General features: G+C 35.8%; 1 protein-coding gene across 1 annotated transcript in view; it reads left to right on the top strand.

Moving 5' to 3' along the window:
- The window catches only part of SLC13A1 (solute carrier family 13 member 1), a 107,579-nt gene that overhangs the window by 67,973 nt on the left and 19,877 nt on the right, over positions 1-19,729 (top strand). Inside the window, exon 8 of the mRNA XM_036081882.2 lies at positions 9,000-9,151. Coding sequence (XP_035937775.1) covers positions 9,000-9,151 — 152 coding nt within the window. The remainder of the gene's footprint in view (positions 1-8,999; positions 9,152-19,729) is intronic.

Genomic DNA, 19,729 nt, shown 5'->3' with positions numbered 1-19,729 from the left:
CCCTCCTCACACTATGGAGATTTTACTCTCCCCCACCATCTTTCACCTAGATCATCCACCAATGTATGGACCATGAAGGGATCAAAGTCAATCTGTGCAATAATTATTAGTTAAGATTCATTTATTTATCTTTTAATGTAAAAAGAGAAATATTGCATCTTCCAATAAAATGCCAGATTGAATAAGCCCATTTACCATCACTCTGTCCTAAATCTCCACTAAAACAAGAACAAATAGACCTTTTAAGTCATAAGACAAAATTATATAAATGTCAGGAGAAGAGATGACAGCAAAATCATTTTGGAAGCTGGAAAGTAAAAGGATGGGTAGGAAATGACTCAGTTATCTCATAAAAGTGGAATCCTAAATCAACAGTGAGGAAAGACAATAAACAATGCAGGTTACATAGCAGCAGCCTTCAGAGTTTTTTAAAATGTTGAAAATCAGGGGGTAAGTAAGAAATTGCTTATGAAAAGAGTTGAAATCCCAAATTTTTCCTCAACTCTACATAGAGGCAGCTGCTTCTTCTCCATCAAACAGAAGTATTGTCTTTAGACTGGTAAAGCAGAGGGTTAGGAGAACCAGACACAATTCAGGTCACAGAAAGGTTTCACAATGAAAATAGGGGCGTTTGTGAGGCAGTTTATCTCTGAATGGTGAGAACCTTCCCTTTTACTCAACTGGTCCCAGGAGCCAGGCCTCTACCCTCCAGGTGTCAGCAGGCAGGAGACCAGGAGGGCCTTCCCTGGAGAATGTAATCAACACAAAGAAAAGGTGAAAATGTATACTATTGGGTTTTCTCAGAAAAAGAAGAGGCCCACTCAGATGATACTGCAGTGAAGCCCACAGTCAACAACAACTCCCAAAGCACATGTACAGAGCTTCCAAACAGCTTTTCATTGTCTTAAATATGAACAAACACGAGAAAGTTCTAGATATCTGAAGATAACCTCGGGCATGAAAGAGAGTTCCAAAGAAACAAAAAGGGAGCAGAAAGTTGCAGGAAACAGAGACTATGCAAAAAGAAGAAAACACAAGAAAATAAACTATCATTAATATAGTCAGAGAGGCAAACAAAGGAATTGCATTCATGGAATATGAATGGTATCCTTTTTTTCCACAACATAGATATGTTTATTGTTTTATTTTTGCTTCTTATTTACAAATGTAGCATACGATATATGCTGTCTTGCACTTCCTTTAAGTTTTATTTTTTAGTAAATTTATACCCACTTTACCTATTTATCTGACTCCCTAACCCCCTACCTCTGGCAACTACCAATCTGTTCTCTGCATCTATGAGCTTGTTCTTTTTTTTTTTTTTTTGTATTTGTGGGTTTTTTTTTTTTTAAGATTCCACTTGTAAAAGAGATCATATAATATTTGTCTTTCTCTGACTTATTTCACTTAGCACAATGCCCTTGAGTTCTATCTGTTTTGTCACAAATGGCAAGATTTTATTCATTTTTTATGGGTGAGTAATATTCCACTGTGTCCATATACCACAATTTCTTTATCCATTTATCCATCAATGGATACTAAGGTTGTTTCAATATCATTGCTATTGTAAATAATGTTGCAGTGAACATAAGCATGCATATTTCTTTTTGAGTTAGTGATTTCATTTTCTTTTGATAAATACCCCAATATAGAATTGCTACTTTACATTGCAGTTCTATTTTAATTTTTTGAGGAACTTCCAAACTGTTTTCCACTGTGGCTACACCAATTTACATTCCCACCAACAGTGCACAAGGGTTCCCTTTTTTCCACATCCTCACCAACACTTATTATTTCTTGTCCTTTTGATAATAGTTATACTAAGAGGTATGAGGTGATAGCTCATTGTGGTTTTAATTTGTATTTCCCTCATGATTAATGATGTTGAGCATCTTTTCATGTGCCTGTTGGCCATTTATATGTCTTCTTTGGGAAAAAGTCTGTTCAGACCTTCTGCCCATTTTTAAATTAAATTGTTTGGGTTTTTTGCTATGGAGCTGTTTGAGTTCTTTATATATTTTTGGATATTAGCCCTTTATCAGAAATATGATTTGAAAATATTTTCTCTCATTTAGTAGGTTGTCTTTTCATTTTGTTGATGGTTTCCTTTGCTGTGCAGAAGCTTTATAGTATGATGTGGCCCCACTTGTTTATTTTTGCTTTTGTTGCTTTTGCTTTTGGTGTCAGATTCAAAAAATCATCAGCAAGACCTATGTCAAAGGGCTAACCATCTATGTTTTCTTCTAGGAGTTTTATGGTTTCATGTTATATGTTCAAGTCTTTAACCCATTTTGAGTTAATTTTTGTGTATGCTGTAAGATTGTGGTAAAACTTCATTGTTTTGCATGTGGGTGGCCAGTTTTTCCAATACCATTTATTGAAGAAGCTGTCCTTTTTCCATTGTATACTCTTGGTTCCTTCGCCATAAATTAATTGACTATATCTATGGGGGTTTGTTTTGGGGCTCTCTATTCTGTCCCATTGATCTATGTGTCTATTTTTATGCAAATGGTATACTATTTTAATTCCGGTAGATTTTTAATACAGTTTTAAATCAGGCAGCATGATGCCTCAACCTTTGTTCTTCTTTCTCAAGATTGCTTTGGCTATTCAGAGTTGTTTTTGTGTGTGGTTCCATACAAATTTTAGGATTGTTTGCTCTATTTTTGTGAAAAATGCCATTGAAATTTTGATATTGAATTTGTATCATATCTGTAGATTGCTTTGGGTAGTTTGGGTACTATAGATTGCTTTTGAGTAATATCAATTTTAACAGTATTGATTCTTCTAATTCACAAGCATGGAATATCTTTCCATCTATTTGTATCTTCTTCAATTTCTTTCATTAATGTCTTACAGTTTTCAATATATAGGTCTTTCACATCCTTGGTTAAATTTATTTCTAGATTTTTTTTTTGGTGCAATTGTAAATGAGGTAGTTTTCTTTGTTTCTCTTTTCTGACAGTTCATTTTAGTGTACAGAAATGCATATGGATTTTGTATCCTGCAACATGACTGAATTTTTTTTATTAGTTCTAACAATTTTCTGATGAAGTCTTTAGGGTTTTCTATATATAATACCATTTTATCTACAAATAGTGACAGTTTTACTTCTTCTTTTCCAATTTGGATGCCTTTTTTTTTTTTTTCTTGCCTAATTGTTCTAGCTAGGACTTCCAATACTGTGTTCAATAGAAGCGGTGAGAGTGGGCATTCTTGTTTTATTCCTGATCTTGGGAGAAAGACTTTAAGCTTTTCACGATTGAGTATGATGTTAGCCATGGGCTTGTCATATATGGCCTTTTTTATGTTGAGGTATATTTCCTCTGTACCCACTTTATCATAAATGGATGTTGAATTTTGTTAAGCACTTTTTCTACATTTATTCCTATGATCATATTATTTTTTCCTTCATTTTGTTAATGAGGTATATCACATCAACAATCTGCAGATGTTGAATCATCCTTGAAACTCTGGAATAAATTTCACTTAATAATGATGTATGATCCTTTTAATGGGGTATTCTCGAATTTGGTTTGCTACAATTTTGTTGAGGAGTTTTGCATCTATGTTCATCAGGGATGGTGATGTGTAATTATTTTTTTGTAATGTCCTTGAATGGTCTTGATATTAGGGTAACGCTGGCCTCATAAAATGAGTTTGGAGGAGTCTCTCCTCTTCTATTTTTTGGAAGTTTGAGAAAGATTGGTATTAATTATTCTTTGAATATTTGCTAGAATTCACCAATGAAGCCATCTAGACCTGGATTTTTTTTTGTTGAGAGATTTTGGATTACTGATTCAGTCTCTTTACTAGTAATGTGTTCACATTTTCTATTTCATCATGATTTAGAATTGGTACAATGTATGTCTCTAGGAATTTATCCTTGAATGGCTTTCTTTAAAGGAGGAACAAGAAGACAAAAACTACAATATGAATGTAAATAAAATACAAAATAAATATGTAAAATGTAATAAAAAGATATAAGAATATATCATAAATGGGAAATTTAGAAAAAATGGGAAGAAACAAGATAAGAGAATAATAGGAAATTTCAGAAAAAGAATGGAAAAAACTGAGGAGACTACATCAAAAATTGAAGAAAATATCCATAGTGGAAGAATATAATCCCACTGGGTGCCAGCCAAGAGATGAAACACACATTGAGAAGGTTATTGATAGTTCAGAATATTATGAGAAAAGAGAAAATCCTAAAAGTTTTCAGAAAATGGGAAAAACTGATTCATTAAAAAGGATAAAAAATAAGAATAGCTGAAGACTTCTCTACAGCAACACTGGAAACTCAAACAATTGGAAAGAAAATGCCTTCAACATTCTGCATAACATTTATTTTCAATCTTGAAATCAATATCCAGTCAAACTATCAGTGAAGTAAGAAGATAGACTAAAGTCAAGGTAGATCTTTGTGGGTCTAGAGAGAAAAATGACTAGAGTTAAGACAAGTTAGGAAGGCCTTGGAAGAGGTGCTTTAAGATTGTGAAGTTGGTAGAATATTTGATGTAGATTAAGTATCTTATCATTTGATTGTTCTGAGAGAAGATTTAAACTACCACAGAATAGTTTGGAGCCATTTAGTGGTTATTTAGAAAATTAAGCAAAACTTGGGAAACTAAGTAAGCAAGGAGGGGTAGAGAAGGAGTACAAAACAGGAAAAGTAATATAGATCATATTCCTCAGATGTTCATGGATCTCAACTCTAGACAACATTCTGAATGTTGAACTCTTCTCTAAGTAAAATTATCATGTAGCCATAATGGGAGGATGATCGGGACATGGAAAGTCCTGAGTGTGTTCAGTGGTCAAGTCTATGAAAGAAAGCTTAATTCTCATCATCTAACATAGTAGAAATTTAATTATAATGCCTACAACTGAGAAATCAATATATGACATCATATTTTGATCTTATGCAAATAAATATCCAAAAAGAGCTAGAAGATTTTAAACTGGCTGCCTTAGGCAAGCAGAAAATGATTAGCCAGAACTAATATTTTGTACAATTAGCCTTGCATCATTATTTAAATATAAATAGAAACCCTAACATTTTCATACCACTCTCACCGCAGTGAATTATTTTGTACATAATTGGAGACCACTGGTTTAGCTCATGCTGGTTCATGTATGCATTTTTAGTAACCAAGATTGCAAATGTTCAATATGCCCCTGGAATCTGCAGTCATAGCCACCAGGTGGCGATAGTGAGTTATATCTGGACCTGCAAGATTTCTGTTCTGAAATCCCTTGAGCACCACCAGTGTGATGATGTCATGGGATTCTGCATTTGATCATGTCCTAGACAACATTCATCAGTCGCTTGGAAGAATTTGTGGAAGGCATATCCACAAGGTCTTAGATGTCATGTATTTGTGTGAAATAACAAGCATAGAATTGGGATTGAATAAAAACAATAGGTTATAATTGCTGTGTTAAAAGCAATATGAAATGTAATCAAGTGTAAAGTCTTAGATGTAGGCTTAAAAACACATAACTAAAAAGTGTTCTGGAAGGTAAAATGGTACAAAGGTAACCACTGACTGGAAACTCAGATACATGGATTCTGGTTTCAGCTCTACAGTGACCAGCTAGGTCACATTTGAGACTCATTTTGGTCTCCTGAAAAATGAGGTCTTTGTTCCACATTAATTTCTAAATACTTGCCTGCACTAAGAGTCCACAATTCTTTTATATATTGGAAAAACTTTTTTATGATTGTGGAAGTTACAAAAAGTATCAAGAAGACAAAAGATAGCCCCAATCCCATTGTTAATATTGTTAATATTTTGACATATTTCATTTTAGTCTATTCCTGGGCACTATATGTATGTGGATATATTTTTATTATAAAAATTTCATCATTCTGTGTATTTAATTTCACATAAGTCCCCCATCGTGAAACATTATAAAACAAGCACTTTCCCATTCAGCGTGTCCATGGCAGTGTCCTTCAGTCACCTCAGCATGGGACGTTCCCTCTGGCCGTGTCATCCCCGACTGTCTCCAGCTTCACCCCTCAGATGCTCTGCTTTTACTCCCTTCTTTGCATAGGAATCTTTTTTTCTCTCCTAAACTCTTAGGAGAAAGTGCACCACACACACACACCAAATTCCTCCTCCACCATGAGAAATGTAGTGCTTACTTTGTTGTCCTGATATCTGCAAACACATGCTCATAGCTTTCTATTCCAAATTCCTTTTGGACAAGGGTCAAATCCCTTGGTCTTAGGTTGAAACCAGTGTCTTAGGCAAAAGGCTAATCTGCTGAGGATCCTCCCTTCCTTTGTTTTTGTAGTTTCTGTACTAATAGTTGGCTCAATTAATGGTTCTTCTCAGCCTTTCTTAAGAGCTCTATTTTTCTGCCCATTGACCTTCACTACTGTCTCTCTGGTCTTCAATCTTTACCCCTTACTACAGCACCATCTCTTCAATCAGCCCAGCAATCACATGCCCTAAGCAAACAAAACAATAGAGCTGACTGCTTCATGTTCATGGGTTCATGTTTACTGGCTAGATAACACAAGTGTTGTACCCCATCCCATCCCATCCCATCTCCCAACACCTGCATTTAACCCTTAACATGTATTATATTAGCATTACAATTTACTGCAGAATTTAAATTTACCTTGAATTTTTAATGCATTTCTAAAATTGTCTGTGATATTTCACCTAATGAATGTTTTAAAGGTCTATACATAGGAAAAAGTATGGGAAATCTATAAAGGGTAAAGCATGGCAAATCTATTAGTATTTTCCTATTTTGATTTTTAAATTTTGTATCTACCCATGCATTTTAATCATTATGTTTTATATACACATATATACATCTATATATGCATATATTTGCAATTAAGAAGGTTTTAATGTGGCAATGAGAACTATGTAAACACTACATCTTTAAGTTTCCATTCTTATTAATATCCCATTAATTATTCTATCCCAATATTAATATTCCATTCTAATTAATATCCAAATTATATATCACTTTCTGGTTTCTGTTTGGTCTTTTCTATTTTAAAATAGTTAATATTTTAGCCCTAAATTTCAGTTGCAACTTTACACTACTATAAGAAATTTTAAACTTATTTCGCTATTTTATTTACATACCATTTGTTTTTCAAGTTTTCAGTGGAAACTATTATCATGGAAAATATGAAACATTACCATGTAGGAAATATTAGACAAAGGAGACATTTATAAATTAATTTATTTTTGGTGAAGAGTAGATAGCCCAGGGGGCTAACTTTTGAATTAATTAGAAAGTAAAAAGCGGGGTGCCTGGGTGGCTCAGTCGTTAAGCGTCTGCCTTCGGCTCAGTTCATGATCCCAGGGTCCTGGGATCAAACCCCACATCGGGCTCCCTGCTCGGCGGGAAGCCTGCTTCTCCCTCTCCCTCCCGCTCCCCCTGCTTGTGCTCTCGTGCGCTCTCTCTCTGACAAATAAATAAACAAAATCTTTTTTAAAAAAAGGAAAAAACAACTTGATCTCTTAAAAAAAAAAAGTAAAAGGCAAATTACAGTCCAATGCACCTGACCCTACCATGCTAAGTCATTCCCACATCCATGATGACTTCCAGTGAGTCTGGGAGAATTGTGTGTTTTTAGAATAATTGGCCTTTCCATGATTTCTCAAAAAGATCTCTCAGTGCATATATCACAGGCAGCATACCTATCTGTATGAAACAGGGCGATTCTTCTATTTGTATATTTTTAAAATATATCTGTATTTTTTTAAAGGCTGCAATGTGTAGAAAGGTCTGAAATAGGCAAGAATTGATACATGGAGACCCATAAGGAAGCTATTACAATAACCCAGATCAGAGGTAATGTTGATTTATTCCAAAGTGATAGCAATGGAGACGAACACGAAAGAGTCCAGACATGTTTAAGTAGATAAAATTGACACAATTTGGTGGGAAGGAAGAGACTGTTTTCAGGGAGGACAAGCAATATAGTATAGTGGCTGAGTGTATGAATTCTAAAGCAAGACTACATGGCTTCAAAATCCAAGTCTGCCATTTCCAGACTTTGTGACCTTGGGCAAGTCACTTAACTTTACTCTGTCTCATGTCTTCATGTGTAAAATGGGATAAATACAGTGCTAACCTCTTTGTGTTGTAAGAATAACATAGATTAAATTGTTTAATTTTAATTTAGAACAGTGTTTATTATATACTAAGCACACTATAAGTGTTTGTAATTATAATGATAATAATGCTATTAGCTTATATAGGTAATCCCGAAGAAGAATTACATTTGAGGAAGGAAATAGTGGGTTTGGTCTTGAACATTTTGGGATTGGAGTTTCACTTAACACATTCAAATTATGTTAAACAGCTAATTGGATATATAGGCCTAAAAGGAGAAATCTGGGCTGAAGACCAGAATTGGTGATATGGTGTATCTATATTCATTAATGAAAATATATGAGATTTCCTAAGGATAAATGTTATGGTGAAAAGAGACAGGTGCCCATGACAAAGTTTCAAGAAATTCCAGTTTTAAGGAAGGATAAAGGAAAATGAATTGGCAAGGGAGATAGAGAAACAAGCAGAGATGTAGGAGAAAAACTACAAGAATGAGATATCACAGAAGCCCCAAGAAGAGTTTTCCAGCAGGAACAAGTGATTAACTCTTTTGGGTACTGTCAAGAGGTCTACAAAACTGAGACTAAAAAGTATCTGTTGGGTTTAGTAATACACAGGTCATTGATAATCATAGCAAGTGCCATTGGGGTGGAGTGAGGGGACAGAAGTCAGGTTGGAGTGGTTAAAGGAATGGAGTCAGTGAATGTAGACAACTCTTTTGAGTAGCTTGGCTGTGAAAATGGCAGTGAGGTAGGGCAGTAGTTTAATTGAGAAGAAGGTAAATAAGGCCGCCTTTTTTCCTTTTGTAAAGATGACTTGAAAATGATTAAATGTTGGTGGCACGGAAGCCAAATATCAAGCAAAGGACCACATGATGTGTAAACTTTTTTCTTGTTGAACAGAACTCAGGCACAGGAACCAAGTATCGAACAGAGAGGGACCACATGATGTGTAAACTTATGTGCTTGTGTATTGCTTACTCTTCTACCATTGGTGGACTGACAACCATCACCGGCACTTCTACCAACTTGATCTTCGCTGAGCATTTCAATATGTAAGTAAAGTTATTGGATTGTTGATTTAATAAATAGGCAGCACGTGACTTACAAGGGTTGTTCTTAACTGATTCAGAAAATTCAGGAATGGAAATTGCTATACTGAGCTAATTCTCCTTTGTTTATCATCAGGACATCTATAGGTCTAGAGACCTTCCCTTCTACTAGGAGTTAAATATGGAGGACATAGTGAATTAACAGGTGCCTAAAGATTCCCCAAGTCAGCTCAGAAGAGGTAACTCCTGGCTGACCATTCTGATCAAATGGGGAAAACATATCTCATTACAAATAATACTGCAAACGATAGTTAACTGAAGTGAATAGGGATTACTTGCATAGGAAAATCTATGTAGGGTTTGGGAACTAGCATTTGAACTTAAAAGATGAGTGGTGCACAAAGGTGCTAATTACAGAAGTCTGCCTAGAATTCAAAAAGATTTGAAGGATTGGGCAATTGCAAGAAATGGCAGTAATAAAGTATTCTAAGAAAAATATATGACTCTAAATATAAGTTTGCAACTGTGATGTTAATCCATTGGAGAACATGGGGAATCTGTGGGTAGAGTCAGATAACTTGGGTTAAAAATTCCACAATTTTCAGACACTTACTTTGTGAATTTGAACAATAAAAAGTACGTTACTCTCCCAAGACTTAAATTTTTCATATCTAAAATAATCACAGTTCAGATCATTATTGTGAGAATTAAATGAAGTAAACTATGTAAAAATATTTGACACTATTTATGAGAGCTCTTGTAAGAACTATTGAAACAATAGTTTGAAAGTCCATGTTTTTACATGAGGGCTCAAACTGATTCTACACCTGAGATGTATTTTCAAGTACTAGTAGGACAGATCGTTGTCGGAGTTCCAGCAGTGTGGGCAGCATTAAGGATGCCCTGGAACAGGATTTACGTCTTTTCACAGAAAAATTAGGGTTCAGAATCAGGAAAACTACATTCTTCAAAGCAGATTCACAGATTTTATGAACTTTCTGAAATTATTTGCAAAATATTATGCATGCATAGCTTTTCCAAGAAATGTCTCACTCAAAAAATGTCACACTCCATTCTAAAAAGAACAAGAACTGTGTGCAAAGAACAGTGAGTGGTATAGCGGTTTAGGACAATCTAACACAGACCGCCATGTTTATTGATTATTTCTATGATTACACGTCCATCCTGTATTCTCCAACAGCCAACTTAGAAAGGAACCTTAAAAAGGCATCTGGGGGCACCTGGGTGGCTCAGTAGTTAAGTTTCTGCCTTCGGCTCAGGTCATGATCCCAGGGTCCTGGGATCGAGCCTCCCCCCACCCCGCCGCGTCGGGCTCCTTGCTCAGCCAGAAGCCTGCTTCTCCCTCTCCCACTCCCCCTGCTTGTGTTCCCTCTCTGGCTGTGTCTCTGTCATATAAATAAATAAAATCTTTTTAAAAAAAGGCATCTGGTTTATAAGTGGGAGATTTCTGAAATTCACTGTGTCAGAAAGGATGTATCCAATGTATCTCCTAATTCAAGACAGGAAATGTACCTGACCTCTTTCTAAAAGCTAGACTTCTATCCTTTTTCATGAATTCCCCAAGGAAAGAGATTCCACATTTTGGTCTTCTCGGTAAATCTTTTTTTAAAATTTATACCAAAATTTTATTGTTTTATTCTTGGTGTTAGAGGACTTCTGGTTTCCACCATTCCCATGAGGTTGATGTTGTTAAAGTAATCCTTACTGAGTTTGTCCTTAGTCTGCAGTCTCGTACAATGTATCAACCAAATTTTCTTTCTTTAATTTAACTGTTCCCTTGACTCTTTGGATGCAGTAATCCATTTGCAGTGACAGATTGGGAGCATTGTAGCACTTTAAGCAAAGTGTTTTAGTAACTATTTTCCCTAATTATCCTTTCTTCTAATTCTCCTAATCATAGGAAATTGGCCAAATATTCTTTAAATTTAGAAAATGCTTAACATGTACTTTGAAATTTGGTAAAGTCTTTTCTTCAAAGGTTTGCTTTAACATTAGGAAACATTTGCTTTTACTATACACAAACAGAAAGAAACTCAAAGTATCCCTTCTTGATAGAAAATACTAGAATAGAGGGGGAAAACAACCTTATGTGAAAAAAATATAATTGATGTTATTAAACAAGCCAGATATTTAACTCACTTTTTCTTAAATATTGGCCCTAAAAACACAACAGCATCTCAAAGCAACAATGGAATGAAATGCATTCAATTTCATTGGAAAAAGTGCCAAAAACTTAAAACTACAGGGGAAAAAAAAGATTTATATATTCTTTGTCCAGATGTTTGGACCTGGAGAGAAATTGCTCTTTATTTTCAAATATTCTACAATAATGCCACCTTTTCCTCTTGACACTGCTTGCCATCTTTTCTAAAGCAGTATCAACAGTCACTTTGTATAATTTCATTTTGGATCTTGCCCAGCTCCATGGGTATATGAATCCTAAGAATCAATGATTTCGCACCATTGACATCTAGAGAAAGGTGCTATCATACAAACAAACAATGGGAAGAAGAGAATGGATAACACATTTCAAAGCCTTTGTTTATCCATCTATCCACCTATCTATCATGTATAGATATAAATATATTTATATGTGTATATATATGTATATATAATGTCTTTTGTTCTCTTTTTTGCACAAAGAATGTAAGAACAGTGAATTCTGAGAAAGCTAAATTTTATTTGGTGCAAATAAAAACAAACATCCATTCACTCAGTCAGTCAAACATTTGTTGAGGACTAATGATGTGCACGGCACTGTTCTGAATTCTTCTGGAGAATGCAAAAAATAAAACTTGCCAGGAAGCTTTGAGATTCTATCTGGTTTTCTAGACAAAATATACATATGTGAAAATCATTAAAATTTTTTAAACAAAATAACATTTGGTTTTTGACATGTAGGAGAGAAGTAAGGTGATATGTATTGAACTCTTTTTTTATTTTATTTTATTTTATTGTGTCATGTTAGTCACCTTACATTACATCATTAGTTTTTGATGTACTGTTCCGTGATTCATTGTTTTCGTATAACACCCGGTGCTCCATGCAGTATGTGCCATCCTTAATACCCATCACCAGAAATTTTAAATACATTTTAGTGCACACATATTCTTGCCGTGAAGGTGGCATATAAAGGTGAATAAAGCATAGGCTCTGGGCTTAAAATGCCTGTGTTGAAATCCCATCTCTTCCATTTACAAACTAGATGATCTTAGATTACTTACTCTCACAATGCGTAAACAGGTGTTTTGCATTATTTCATGAAGGCACTTTTGGTTTCTTGCATGACCTCCACAAGTTACAGAAAATGTTATACGAAACATTAAATTGCCATTGCATTAACTTTAAAGTTAAATTCAGGCAGGAAACTCAGCTGTACGAAGAGCTAAATTTTTTTAGAAAAAGTGTTGTGAAACCCTAAATGTATTATAATTTATACTTCAAAATAATTTATAAGAAATATGTCCCAGTGTTGTCACAGTCTATAAAACACTCTTAACAGAGGAATAACCTATTTTCATTGTAGTTTAGTAGAATTACATATTGAAGAATATAATGTATGTTGTATTTCAGTGTATATTATTTCTAATTTAGATGTGAATTTTTGATTATTCATTAATACTATATCTCTTTGTGTATTATATAATAATATATTTCCAAAAGTAAAAAAAATTTTTTTTTGCTTACTTTAAAAAAAAAAATTACTTACTCTCTTTAGACTTGTTACCTTGCAAGAAAATGGAATAATAATAAGGTTTCTCTCTTAGAGAGTTGTTTAAAGTTTTACAAAAAATAAATAGTACTTTAAAAAATACCTAGCACAGAGCATATGCTCAGTAAATGTTGGTTATTACCATTAGAGTTGAGAAAGTTGATGTTCAGCCTAGCAGACTGAGGTCCAAACCATGGTCATTCAAACCCTAAGTCTGTCTCCCTAAAAGATTACCTCCCTAGAAACATTATTGAACATATCCTAAAAGAGGACTGTAGCTGTGTGTAGCACCCCTCGATCACTAGAGAAAACTTGTCTATACAATATGGCCCAATTTAAAAGCAGTAAACACCATACTTATGGAGAAAATGAATGAAAATAATTCATAAAATCAAAACACAAAAGGTTTGTAATAATTATTTTTTAGGGAGGCAGTAAAATAGTCTGTGGATTTTCTTTTCTTTTCTTTTTCTTACTGTTTAGAATAGCAATGTGCAGATTGATTGCCATTCTAAGAGTCTGGGGACAGGAGACCAATCAGGAGTCTGTTACCAAAGTGCTGACAAATTATAAGGGGCAGAACTAAGCTAGTTATGAAGTGATAGGATTTAGACTCAAGACACTGTACAGGCAGAAAGTGGTGAGCAATTAGGTGTGGGTATTTAAGGGCAATGAAGGGTTAGGGCAAGTCTGGGAATTTTTGCCAATATGGCTAGATAGTGATGCCATGAACTTCTCGGCTCACTGGAGAAATTAACAAATTTGATTTCAGATATATTAAAATGGCCTTCTAAGAGCCTACCCACAAGATTTTCAGTAGACATTTACAAATGCATTGTTGTAGTTAAAAATTTGAGGGCTATATATATAAACACAGAAATTAGCATCTTGAATGTAGAAATGGTCACATAGGCAGAAAAAAGTTGAAAGAATCAAAACATGGATAGACCCGTGGGAAATATTGACAAGAAAGAAGATGAGAAAAGTTCATCAAAGTACGTGGAGAACCAGGAGCATGTGGTGTTTTGAAAGCTAAATAAGACCATTTTCAAAACGGAGGATTAGTCAGGAACAAGCAGTGTGGCAGATGGGTCAAGTAAGATGATGGCTAAGAAAAGGCTTGGTTCTTATCAGTGTCCTCCAACAAAACACGTGGGAGACAGGGCAGAATTTAGACTGGAGAGAGTTTTAAGATGTGAGTAGTAGCGGGAAGGGGAAAGCAGCTAATTTAAATGATTCTTTCAAGTTTGACAAAGCAAAGAAGAAAAGAACAAGCATGGTACGACCAGAGGCAGAGAGTTCTCTTGGAACAAGGAAGATGACAGGTTTGTTTTACACTCGGTAAGGAAACTGTAAAAGAGATGTGTGAAGTTTTGAAAAAGAGAGAGAAGAATATTGATTGGCTAGGTGTCAGATAGAAGCAGAATGAAATTAGAAACAGGAGTAGAAATGTTAGTCTTGGAAAAGAAGGACATGTCATCCTGAGTAATAATGAGGAGCAAGTAGAGAAAAAGTGAAGATGGAGAAATTTTAGAATATGTATACAATTCCCTCATTTCACAGATGAGGAAACTGAGGCTCAGAGACTTTAAAGATTTATTGACTTATTTTAGAGAGAGAGAGGGCACGAGTGGGAAGGGCAGGGGGAGAGGGAGAGAGAATCTGAAGCAGATCCTGCACTGAGCATGGAGCCCGATTCGGGGCTCCATCTCATGAGCGTGAGATCATGACATGAGCCCAAACCAAGAGCCGGTCCCTGTACCAACTAGGTGCCCCAAGGCTCAGACACTTTAAGTGATGATCACTAGTCAGTGGAGGAACTGCCAGGTGAAGGCAGATGGCCTGAGGGCCAGTGCTCTTTCCCCCGGACAGCCTCTCTGTCTCACAGACCATATGTGAGGGCGCCAATTTGGCAAAATTCTTAAAGAGCGAGTTTGCTGCCAGTAGCAAGAAGGACTACATCAGTATTCACATTCATGGGTTGCATTTTCTTTTTATAAAATGTAAGCATGCAAACATAACAAATGTCATTTGAAATAGTTGCAAAGCTAAGAGTGTGGCTAGTTAGACTGAATCATCCCCTTGTTGTCATGAGCTGATATATAGCTTGGAAGGTGATTTTCAGAATAATACTAAAAGATGGAGCTAATCATCTAACTCAACTATAAAGTATGAGATTTCTCACATTCTTAGTCTTTGAATCTAGCACCGGGGTACCTAAATTCTGATTCATCTGTGATTAATTGATCATTAGCCTTAACTAATCCTTAGAATAGGACATTCTGGAAATATTTTTTGTTCTACCCACCTCCTGTTACAACCTTACAGGTTTGTTAGATTTTTATTGGCTCCTCCATTAGGTAAATCCTGCTTGATCAGTGCTCTCTACCTGACCCTTATTCCATTCTGCTCCACTGATGATACTCTAGTCATCACCCCATCTCCTCCTTTCCTGACAATATTGTCAATAAATACCACCCTGCAATTAACCCATTTCTTCCTACTCTGGTTCTTGAAACCTGCCAACTCTATCAACTTCTTTCTGTACTTGAGCGGATGCTGTTTCATCTGAAACTCTGTTCAGTTACTCCTATACCACCATTCCCATCTCCTCTTATTGTAAACTATATTCACATTTCTATAAACCTGTCTCATCCACACTCATGCAGGCCGTCACCCCTGATGATTTGCAATCTTGTAGAGTCTGCATGAATCATTGTCTAATTCTTTTAGCACACCAGGGGCACAGGTAGATGATCAATAAATATTGGCTGAGATGAACTGTACCAAGACATAAATGAAGTGCTTATTGTTCTTGGGAACCATCTAAATAACTAAATAATCTTTTGATATTAAAATTATGCTATTAAGGGAAATATTATTAGAGACAATTACTGCTTTCATAGCAGAGTAGTTTTGGTGCATCAATATTATTTAACAGAATAGCTATTAGATAAACCCAAAAAACAAATCTACCAAATTAAAATGAAAGATTATCACAAGTAATATTTCATAACTTGCCAATTATCAAAGTATATTATTCAGCTTGTGGGTGTCAGCTGTGAAATATGTGGGTATACAAAGAGCATGGAAGGAACTTTTATTATCAATAATTAGCACAGTCACTGTTACTAATTATGTGTTAAATTATAACTACTCTAGATTCACAAACTAAGAAATGGTAAAATGTGTTTATAGGTACCCTACATTCAAAGCCCACCATCCTAACCTTTTTTCTTGGCTAGTTACAGAGGGAGAAGGTAAACCAGTTACCTAGCAATAGCTACCTTCAAAAGTTACCACGATTTTCCTGTGGAGAAATGAGCAGTTCTATTTCTCAGAAATAATTTCTCTGGCAAATACTATAGAAGAAATTTGGATACTGCCGAGTTTGGACTCAGACATTGGCTCAAATTTCAGTCCTGCCATATATTAGCTTAACTTCTGTGAACATCAGTTCCTTCATCTACCAAATGGGGCGATACTAGAACGTATTATTGTGAAGATTAAATGGGATAATGCACGTGTGGCTCTTAGCAAGAGGGCCTGGCACATAGGAAATTGTCAGTAATGCTAGCTATTTTTGCTGCTGATTCTAGTTTTGCTATTGCTATTAGAAATATAAGCTTGGCTCATGAATAACAAGTAGTTAATATTTGAAAAGAAACGTCTGCAAATACACAAATACAAAACTGAAAAGTGGCTTTGACTCAGAAATAATCAAAGCAGTCATTAATCAAGAGAACTATAATCCGTGTGGACACAGCTTATAGTGCTCTAAAGGCCAAAATTGGTTTCAAGGCTGTAAATTTCCACAACTACATCCACTCTTTTAAGGTGACTTCTGTGTTTTCCTTAGTATCAATGCTATCATCATTCTGTCATTGGGCATAAGAACTGTAACAAGACTATCTTCCTGAGCTTCAGTAATGACGGGCACACGTGCTTCAGGTCAAAGCATGTCTCTGTCACGGCGAAATCATTTCTGTAGTGTTCTAAAATGTCCTTACGACATCAAGTTTGTACCCTGGATTATGGATATTTTGCAATATACATTGAACTTTGTATTTTCACCTGGGGACTGGAGTTGAGGACACTGGGCTTTAAAAAGATGTATTTTAAACACTCCTTCTGGGGTTAAAATTCTGCTTGACTGTACAATCTGTGACCTTGAACAATCCATTTAACCTTCTGAAACTTAGTGTCTTCCTGTGTAAAATGGAAATATAATGCTTTCCTCACAGGATTTGTGTTAGCATTAAATGTGCTTAGCTCATCTGCTCATTCCTAAACTTCTGCCTGACCTCTAAAACTTAGCTGCCCCAGGGTGCACTCCCTGTTCCTCTTATCTCCATTTTCTCCCGAAAATTTCACACCCATTTCTGTGGTTTATAATATCACCAAATATTGGTAACTACCTATTTTATGTCTCTAACCTGCCCTCTGCTCTCAGTTCCAAACTCACTTACCTAACTGCCCATCCAATGTGACCACTTGGGAACCTAAGGGACATCTCAAGTTAACATGCCCCTTGCAGTGTTTTTGACCCACCACTCCCCTACCAGTCTGCCAACCTGTTCTTCCCTCCAACTTCATTTCAATAAACGGCATTTGTTCCCCATTTCTCCACATTTTGTCCCAAAAATATTTAAAATCAATGGTCTTCTCTTCATCTTTACTGCTACCAGTCTGACTTCAGCTAAAATCTACTCTACTTCCTACTCTATTCTACCCTATTCCTCTGCCAAACTTCCTTGTCTTCTAATAAATCTCCTTGTGTGTTTGTTTTATATTACTATTTTACAAATTACCATTAACTTAGTGGCTTAAAACAGGATGAATTTATGACCTCATAATTTCCATGCGTCAGGATTTCTAGGCCCAGGTTATCTGAGTCCCTTGCTTAGGATCTCACCGGGCTGAAATCAAGGTGGCAGCTGGGCCTCGAATTTCCACAGACAGTCAGTGCCCTATTCCAAGATCATTCAGGTTGTTGAATTCAGTTCCCTGTGTTTGAATTACCAAGGTGCCCGTTTTATTGCTCATTTACTTGGCAGGGGGTTACCCTCAGCTTCTAGAGGCTACACCTAGATCCTTGCCACATAGCCCCTTCCTCTGGCTACGTGAAAGCTCACTTCTTTAGGCCAGCAGGAAAGGCTGCCTCTTAAGGGTTCACCTGATTAGGTCAGACCCACCCAAGTCTCCCTTTTGAGTAACTCAAAGTCTATTAATGAGGACCTTGGTTACCGCTGCAAAATCCCTTCACTTTTTCCATAAAAGAACCTAATCACAGGAATGAAATCTCGCCATATTCACAAATTCTACCCACACAGAAGGAGAGAGGATTATACAAGAAATGTATACCAGGGGCAGAAATCTAGGGAGTCATCTTGGAATTCTGCCTATCACCCCTTGGCTTCCACTCTTGTTGCCTTCAATCCTAAGGATCCATCTAACCAGTATTTTTTATGTAAATCACAAATTTATGTAGACTTTAAATTAGATCATGTCACTAACTTATTTCCTATGTTCCAATTACTCCTAATTGCATTTGTACTAAAATTCAAATTCCTTCTGATGGCCTACAAGTTTTTATATTATCTGACCCCTACTGGCTACTTCTTAGACTTTATTTCTTGTCACTAACTTTAGCTCACCATCCACAACCACACTGGCCTTCTGATCCTCAAACATTCTACACTTATTCCTACCCCAGGGCCTTTGTACTTGCTATTTCCTCTGTCTGGAATGCTGTTTCCCAGTTATTTACATGACTGGCTCTTTCTTGCCATTTAGATCTCATTTCAAATATTACCGTCTTTAACCACACTATGTAAAATTTCTCCCCCCTAGTAACTTTCTATTATGTTATTTTGTTATATTTTCTGATTCTTGTTATGCTTACCTGTTTACTGCCTGTGCTCCTCATTTAAATGTAAACTTTATGAGAACCTGGACTACATCCATCTAATTTACCACTGTATCTCCAATATCTAGAAGAGTGCCTGATATGTGGTAGACACCCAAAAATATACTGTTGGGTGAAAGAAAAGATTCTATCAGAATTAATTGGACTCAACATAGTTCCTGATGGAAGAATTCTATATTTACTTTAGGCAGATACTTGCAGTAACTTCACTTATACAGGGTATGAGGAAGTGGGGGGGAAAAAACCAGTGAAATTAATACCTCACAGTATGCCATTCATTCCATTATCATTTGAAATATGCACTGTAGATCTAAGTATAAAGGTTATGATCATGGAGGCCACTGTCCTGTGTGGTGTTCACTTCCTTACTAATGAAAGAAACAAAAACAAAACCGAATTTAGCTTTTTCAGGCTTTCATTTTTCTAAATGGACTACCCCTCCAGGCAAAAAATCTAAGAAACCCCTCTTCAGTTAAACAAATTTTACAGGATTGGGTGGGGAGAACAGCATAGCCTGATTTCAAGGTATGAGCCATAGATGGTGAAAAATGAAATTGGGTTTAGGGTACTGTTTTGACCCTGCCTTTAGTAACATTTCTAAATGCCTTTAGGCTGAACAGAGTAACATAGGGCATCATCCTGTAATTCAAGTCAAATAAATTGATGGGAAATAAGCTTAAGCATTTCCTCCTTATTACATTTTCCAACTGAAGACAACAAACATTTTTTTTAAGTGAACAATTCTTAATAGAAGCTCATGGACATGATAAAGCATTTTTCCATTCATCAATTCTCTGTATTCCCAAGCACAACTTATTCATCATTTGTCATTTCTAATTGCATAATATGTAAGCTAAGCTTTGGATCTTTTTGTGGTAGATAATAATCATCCTCAACTTGCTAATGATAACTCTGGTCC

This window comes from Halichoerus grypus, chromosome 12 (assembly GCF_964656455.1).
Source record: "Halichoerus grypus chromosome 12, mHalGry1.hap1.1, whole genome shotgun sequence".
NCBI classification, from domain to species: domain Eukaryota; kingdom Metazoa; phylum Chordata; class Mammalia; order Carnivora; family Phocidae; genus Halichoerus; species Halichoerus grypus.
Note: the sequence above shows the minus strand (reverse complement) of the source record. Positions and strands in the feature narration are given on the sequence as shown.